The sequence below is a fragment of the Octopus bimaculoides genome, chromosome 20 (assembly GCF_046866305.1).
Source record: "Octopus bimaculoides isolate indiv1 chromosome 20, ASM4686630v1, whole genome shotgun sequence".
Taxonomy (NCBI): domain Eukaryota; kingdom Metazoa; phylum Mollusca; class Cephalopoda; order Octopoda; family Octopodidae; genus Octopus; species Octopus bimaculoides.
Genome location: NC_142947.1, coordinates 39,075,812 through 39,084,491, shown reverse-complemented (window position 1 = coordinate 39,084,491; position 8,680 = coordinate 39,075,812). Strand labels below are relative to the sequence as shown.

The window sequence follows — 8,680 nt, the reverse complement described above, 5'->3', positions numbered from 1 at the left end:
CCTACTATAGGCACAAGGTCTGAAATTTTGCGGGAGAGGACTAGTCGATTACCTCGACCCTAGTTTTTCACTGGGATTTAATTTATCGACCCCGGAAGGATGAAAGCAAATTTAACCTAAACGGATTCGAACTCAGAACGTAAAGACGGGCGCAATACCGCTATAGCCTCGGGACGACCAAAGCCTTGTGAGTGGATTTGGTAGACGGAAACTGAAATAAGCCCGTCGTATATATGTGTATATATATGTATATATATATATATATGTGTATGTATATGTGTGTATATATATATATATATATATATATATATATATATATGTGTGTGTGTGTGTGTGTGTGTGTGTGTGTGTGTGTGTGATTGTGTGTCTGTGTTTGTCCCCCCAACATCGCTTGACAACCGATGGTGGTGTGTTTACGTCCCCGTAACTTAGCGGTTCGGCAAAAGAGACCGATAGAATAAGTACTAGGCTTACAAAGAATAAGTCCCGGGGTCGATTTACTCGACTAAAGGCGGTGTCCCAGCATGACCGCAGCCAAAATGACTGAAACAAGTAAAAAGAAAAAGAAGAAAAAGAAAATATGTATGTATGTATGTATATAAGAAAACATACTTTTGAAATGAATCAGTTACAGCCTTAAAATAGAAGCTAGACTCGGATATGTGGATAATACTTTCACTTTCTGTTTTCATCATGCCCCGAAACTTATGAGCACCATATATATGTCTAAAGAACCCTTTGGTCATGAATGACCATGGGATTGCACCTAGAAAGTTCCCCTGTCAAGCACAAGTCCGGGCAAGGTTGTTTATGGAAGACCAGCAGTCACTCATGCGTACCAGTCTCTCTTGTGCATGCCACCGATGTTATCAAAGGTAAAGGCAAAGAATGATACAGGTTGGCGCCAGTGACGTCACAACTCATTTCAACAGCTGAGTAAACTGGAGCAACGTGAAATAAATTGTCTTACTTAATAATATAACACCGAGCCCAGTCCGGGAATCGATCTCACTACCTCATCATTGTGAGACTGATGCTTTAACCACTGAGCAATGAGCCTTTACTATACTAATCACTATGGAAAAGAGGGAAAAATTTAATGTAAGTTCATTGGATGTTACCGTTCCGAGTTTTCGGACTCATAGGGTTGGATACCCGGTTTTCATGGCGTATAAGTGGCCGAGATCACAACATCCTCTTTGAACGGGATGTGATTTCGTTGCAAGACTACTTACTTACATTTGAGCCGGCTGGAGCAACGTGAAATGAAATGCTTTGCTCAAGAAACGTCACGCACCATCCGGTTCGAGAATCGAAACCACGATCTAGTGATCGGGAGTGCAACACTTAAACCATTAAGCCACACGCTTTCATATGGAAAGGGAAACAACCAATAAAAAGAAAAAGAAAAGCTACAATCTTTCGATTTATTGGTACAGCACTAAAAATTAAGTCTGAAACCAAATGTGTATCGAAAGCCGATTTTTACATAACTCCACCTAAGGTACAAAAGGCTACAATTCTTAGTATAAGAAAAGACATCGTCAGATATCAGCACTATTAGAATACATTTAGCCGCCAACACGTGTATCTATATTAAGGATTAGTAAGTATATACCATATTTACCTATGTATAAGACGCATTATCACATAAGACGAATTCCTAAATTTGTGGATAAGTATATTTTGTAGAAAAACAAATTAAATATGTTTCTTCCTATAGTCAGACATTCTGTTTCCCACCAATATTCGACGCATGGCAGTTTTTCTGTTACATTTATGAATAGTGTTTGTCATTTCAGTCGCTTGACAAGCGGTATCAGTTTGTTTACGTCCACGTGATCTAGCGGTTTGACAAAACTGAGGGATAGAATTAGTATTAGACTTTTAAAAAGTGCTATGAGCAATTTGTTCGACTAAAATCCTTCACGGCAGTGCTCCAGCTTGGCTGCAATCTAGTGACTGAAACAAATAAAACATAACAGATTATTATTTCACTCGTTTCAGTCATTTGACCGAGGCCATGCTGGAACATCGCCTTAAAAAGGCTTTTAGTCGAAGAAATTGACCCCAAGACTTATTCTGCGTAGTACTTATTCTATCGTTCTGTTTTGCCGAACCGTTAAGTAACGGGGACGTAAACACACCAATATCAGGGGACAAACACAAAGACACACACACATATATATATGATGGCCTTTTTTCAGTTTCCATCTACCAGATCCACTCAGAAGGCTTTGCTCAGTCCGGAGCTATTGTAGAAGACACTTGCCCAAGGCGCCACGCAGTGGGACTGAACCCGGAACTACGTGGCTGGTAAGCAAGCTTCTTACCACCCAGCCACATCTGCGCCAATACATATTAGTATACATTTTTGTATTTAAATGTTTAAAGGAATTCAGTGAAGCTAAAACTTAATGTTATAAATTTTTATTTTTTAGTTGGAGTCTTAGCCCACGCCTTTTTCCCCATTCCCCGCCCAATAGGCGGTGATACTCACTTTGATGATGACGAAGCATGGACCATAGGTGGTGGAAAAGGAGTTGATTTATTCTACATAGCTACGCATGAATTTGGTCATGCCCTTGGTCTACCCCATTCGGGAAACAAAGAGTCAGTGATGAAGCCGTACTATGCGGGTTACATACCAAACTTGAAACTCCATTCTGATGATGTAAAAGAAATTCAGAAAAGATATGGTAAGTAACAGCTACTTGCAGGGGCGGACTGAAAGTATTAAGGGCCTTCGGGTATAACTGTTTACCAGGCCCCTTAGCATTGATATCAGTAGAGTTAACATGTAGATTGCAGGCTCCTCAGAGCTCCGGGTCCTCGGGTAGTGCCCGATTGACCGAAGGCACTTGGGTATGTCATATATATATATATATATATATATATATATATATATATATACACACACACACTTGAATATATATATAAAGGGTAGCAAATCTTTCCAAAAGCATACCGGTTTCGTAATAACGAAACCGGTATGCTTTTGAATCTCTTTAACAATTCACAATAATGACTTTTATTACTTTTACCTCAGTTCATCCAATTGTATATATCTATCGTTACTTTTCATAAAAAGCCTTTAGTTTTTTTGATTTCCAATGTGCCTTTTCGCTTATTTTTCTTCTTACTTTATATATATATATATATATATATATATTTATATATTTATATATATATATGTACACACACATATGTTATATTTGCTGTTGATCCATGGTGAAGTAATTCACGAAAAGTGCTGTGCTGAAGCCTGGGCGTGTCACTGTTAGATGGGTGTTGTCGTCTGGCGTTGTCGCTGGAACTGGCAGTGTTGTGTGTGGTCAGTGGCAAGACCTTAAAAGGTCTGGATCCAAAAACCTCGAGACAAGGAGACGATGGGTTTTTATAAAGAACAGTAGGTTCTTTATAACAGAGTACCACGACGATATATATATGTATATATATATATATATATATATATATATATATATATATATATATATATATATAGGAGATGTACTTGCATAGCAAGTGACCTGATCTGAGATCGTGTGCTGGAACGAAAACAATTGCAGCGTGGAAGGTGTTTACAAGCCATTTAAAATAACACACAAAATCCGTTAGATTCACTTCAACATTTAAATTTAATTTGTCAAAATATTTTCGTCGCTTTGAGACCGCGACCTGTTCACTGACAAAATTCTGTGCTACATACATACATACATACATACATATATATATATATATATATATATATATATATATATATATATATATATGTGAGTGTATGTGTGTGTGTGTGTGTGTGTGTGTGTGTGTGTGTGTGTGTGTGTGTGTGTGTGTGTGTGTGTGTGTGTGTGTGTGTGTGTGTGTGTGTGTATGCTAAAAGGTAAAAAAATATGCAACGTTATTTATTGTAGCATTGATTTAATGCTAATAAAAATGTTTACTATTTATTCTTTGTCTTTATAGGAAGTGCCTATAATATGAATTTATGAATATTGTTATCGCTAAAGCCTTTCGGGCAGATTTTGGAAACAATGACCGAATGGAACATATCGACAATTTGTTAATCTTAAATGATTTAAATGATCCGGCATCTGTAGCAACCAGTTTCCAGTATTTTTAATGCTTCTACCAGCACTGAATAAAACGATTCAGAAATGTATCTCTTGGTGTGGTTTTGTTTTTAATTGACTTGAGAATGTTTCTAATGCAAGAAGTACGGGTCCAGTAGGCAGACGAAACTCGTACAGAGTACACTTTGTATATATATATATATGTGTATATATATATATATATATATATATATATATATATATATATATATATATATATATATATATATATATATATACATATATATATGTATGTATGTATGTATATGTATATATATATATATAGCAATAAGAAAATGGAGGGGAATATGTGGTACTCATCAACTTGCAGACATTGTATTATGTCAATTTGCCTGTTTATTTTTCAAGAGGACAGGACAATAAAAACAATATACAAACACATATGACATATTATGTCATATCAGTAATAAAAAATCAAAAAGGACATCTAGTGACCGAAGAAGGGACAATGTCTTACAGCTGTTTCAGCCTAGAGGTGACATGCCTTATTCTATCTATATAACACCAGTAAGCTGGAGTAACTGATATATATATATATATATATATATGCATGCATGTATGTATGTATGTATGTATGTATATCCATACTAGTATGTATGTATGTATGTATGTATGTATATCCATACTAGTATGTATGTATGTATGTATGTATAGCTTAGATACCTATCTCTCCAGCCTGATGATGGGGGCAGGATTTACCAAATGTTTATATGCCTCCACTATTGTTTGCATATCTTTGACTTTTTACGAACTACATCTACTAAAAAAAAAAATTAAAAAAACAATTTTCGGACCTGTAACACCATACCATCTCCCCTTTAATTCTCCGTGTCTTTGCGCGCTGTGTCAATTTGTTCTGTTAATACATAAATATATATAGATTTATACATGAATATTCATCGTCTGAATATTATCAGTGTTTATCTTCTCTCAAATTAACATGTATATATACATATACATATATATTATCTAGCCCAAGAGGTTTTAATTGTTTATTTGCATTATCATCACCATATCTGCTTACCTGGATTCTATATATAGCTAGCGTGAAAAAAACTCATAAGGGAAAAATCATTTATTCCCCAAAATATATTTATTTATATAAGGGCATTACTATACATGAATGCCTCACGCTAAGAGGGACTCTAAGGTCAAACTATATGTATATATATATATATATACATATATACACACACACACACATATATATATATATATATATAAATAAGCAACAGGGATATCTAGAGGTAATGCAGTACGATCGTTTCATGCAACTCCATTTAATTGAACAATCGTACTGCATTACCTCTGGATATCCCTGTTGTTTAATTTGATTTTAATCACCTTACTTTGAAATTGTATGGATAATACTGTACTAAATTCTGGTGCATATATATATATATATATATATATATATATATATATATATATATATATATATATATATATATATATATATATATATATATATATATATATATACATACATATATATATATATATATATATTCTTATATGATTTTATTCTTATATGATTCTTTTTTAATCAGTAAAAAGTTACAGAAGTAACCCTGTGAAACTGCATATGTACGTGTGTTTATGTGTGTGTGTGTGTGTGTGTGTGTGTGTGTGTGTGTGTGTGTGTGTGTGTGTGTGTGTGTGTGTGTGTGTGTGTGTACTATAATTTAGTGGGCATTCATCAAGTTGAGGGGAAATAGCTTATTAATTGTAAAGAAGTTTAAACTGAAATATTGAGAGTTACTTTGCTTGGAAACTTCAAGAAGTTTACAATCGTGCAATCAAATATTTTGCCAAACAGATGGAATTAAGCTATGAACAACGAAGAGAAATATTATCTTGATTAAATACATTAATTAACTCGAAAGAACCATTTGTTTCTTTTCCATCACTGACATGCGCCAAGACTTTCTTTCAAACCTGATTTATTATTCAATATATTATTGAATCTATACAGAATCTTGCCTTCCAGTGCTTATTCCAAGATATTAGTGAATCAAGGACGTATAGTTTGAATTATTATCATACAATAGTAACATTGAACTGTCACGTCTGCTGCTTCAGAACTATGAAATTTATTGCTTGTTTCATTTATTATTTACATTCTCACCAAATTGTTCATTGAACAGTGAAATACCTAAAGAGAAACAGCATTCTAAGTACATTAACACTAAAAGGTCGATGTAAATCTTTTCATGGTTGATGAAATATAAATATTTGATAATAAACGAAGCTCATTATCCTACCATGACGAACTGTAAACTTCAGTTCTGAAGGTGATCTTGTAAGGTTGACCTTTACTGCTGTAAAATCTAACAATCGTCTGGAGTTTCGAACAACGGAGAGGACAAATAAAAGTTGGTTAACCTTAAAACAAAGACAGTTCACATTTAGATTTCGGTTCGATTCTTCATTCAGTATGGATCAAAGCAGGAATAAATACGATAGGGTGCAGAAAAGTTCCTGGCTTTAGGTAAAAAGAAAATACAGGCGGATCAGTTAATTAAGATTATATTCAATATATTCTCTTCTCTGATTCACACCCTTATTGTAGGGGTCCTTCAGTTTTTCTAAGCCTTCTAAAAGAACTCTGAAGTCTGGTCATCCAACCAGGCCTTCCCCGATCCCCTTAAAGCCAGGAATATTTCAGCACCCACCTCGTATACGAAGCCATATCCGTGTGCATGTAGTTTACTTGTAGAATTAGGCACCGTGAAGGTTTATTCGGCAGACTAGGATGAAGATCGAACTAACTGGCATTGGTTTTACTTAAGAATACGCCAGGATTCATTTACCGCTCCATCCTTCCCAAGACGCCAAGTGATATCAGCGCGATGTACTCATCATCGAAACTGATGAAGAATCCAACGACTAGAGAGTTTAATCGATACACAATTTTCATATACAATCAATCAATATCTAGAAATCTTGCACCTGGTGATGTAGATTTCTCTGTTAGTGTAACGGAATAATTATATAATACACCATAGAAGATTTGAATAAATTAATTCTATACAGAAAGATAATATATGTCAAGCCTTCCTCTGAAATTCTGAAATCTCTTCTGTATTCTGAGTGCGAAATAATCTTACTGAGAAAGGGCATGATTCTTACTAGAGAGAAGTTGGACTAAACCTACTACAAAGAAAGCCAGAATTGATTTACAGGCCTATATCTAATCTTTGATCACATCTAATCTTTGTATTTCTCCACAAGTTATAAACTTTGGTTGTGACATAACCGATTTATATTTGCAAGCATGCATACCCAGATATGTATGCACACGCACACACACACACACACACACACACACACGCACACACGCACACACGCACGCACACACACACACACACACACACACACACACACACACACACACACACACACACACACATATATATACATACGTACATACACACAAATATATGTCAACGCTGAATGGGAGTTATTTGTTCCCCTGTTTGCAATATAACGGACAGAGATATAGTGTGTTGTTAACCAGCTGGAGATGTCCTCCTGGGGTTAAAGATAGTAGTAACAGTGTTCTAAACGGAACAACCATGTTGAGGTGGTGACAACCATTACTTTTGGAAGGGAGAAAGTGGGTAGGAATGAAGGGAGGAAGTAGGTACCAGAGGAAGAGTGGAGGGAGTTAAATGAAGAGGGGAGGAGAGTTGAGCCCATGTGGTGCAAAGGAGCGAAGAGAGAAGTGCGTTCATCAAATAAGACTAGTTTGGTTGCATGTTGGCTCGACCTTCGACTCATTACCAACTGGTTATATAATACCAAAGTTAGCATTAACACCATCAAAGGTCAACGATGCAAGTTCACCTTCAGATCTAAAGTCTGTAGTTTATGTACGTCATGTTAGAACGGTAAGAGTTTCATTTCTCTTTCAATGTATTTATTTAATCAACTATGAAAAACAATTACATTGACATTTCAGTATTTTTACACCTTCAAATGCTGTTGCTCTTTTACTGCTTTGCCGACCACAAAACATTTCGGTGAGAATGAAAATAATAAGTCAACTGATATACTTCGAGAAGCTTCTGAACTAGCAGACGTGACAAATGGCTCAGAGAATGTAATGTTAATGCTGTATAGTTCTAATTCAGATGTGTGACCTTGAATATCAATTATATTCAAAAGATAATGTTTAGTATTAAAAGTGAGGATATGAATAGATTCATAGAAATTTGCAAGTAACATAGGTGTGGACGTGGATGTATAACAAGAAGTCTTCTTCCTAGATACATGGTTCAGTCTCACTGCGTGGCACCTGGGGCAAGTATTGTCTATTTTACTCTAGGTTTTGGGTCGACCAAAGCCTTGTCAGTGGATTTGGTAGATCGAAACTGAAAAAGCCTGTCTATATATATATATATATATATATATATATATATATATATAATACAGAATGGGACAAGAACGCAAAACATCCAGACATTTAGGTGATACAAGAAAGGGACAAAACGTACAGATAGACGATATAAAGAAAACACGGACATGTCATTCGGATTCTCTCT

At 35.3% G+C, this 8,680-nt stretch overlaps 1 protein-coding gene across 2 annotated transcripts in view; it reads left to right on the top strand.

Moving 5' to 3' along the window:
* Nucleotides 1-4,162, top strand: part of LOC106867838 (matrilysin) — a 26,299-nt gene extending 22,137 nt beyond the window's left edge. For both annotated transcript variants that reach the window (XM_089337853.1, XM_089337852.1), the window contains exons 6-7: nt 2,442-2,699; nt 3,967-4,162. In XM_089337853.1, coding sequence (XP_089193979.1) covers nt 2,442-2,699; nt 3,967-3,992 — 284 coding nt within the window. In that variant the 3' untranslated portion in view covers nt 3,993-4,162. The remainder of the gene's footprint in view (nt 1-2,441; nt 2,700-3,966) is intronic.
* Nucleotides 4,163-8,680: the final 4,518 nt, after the last annotated feature.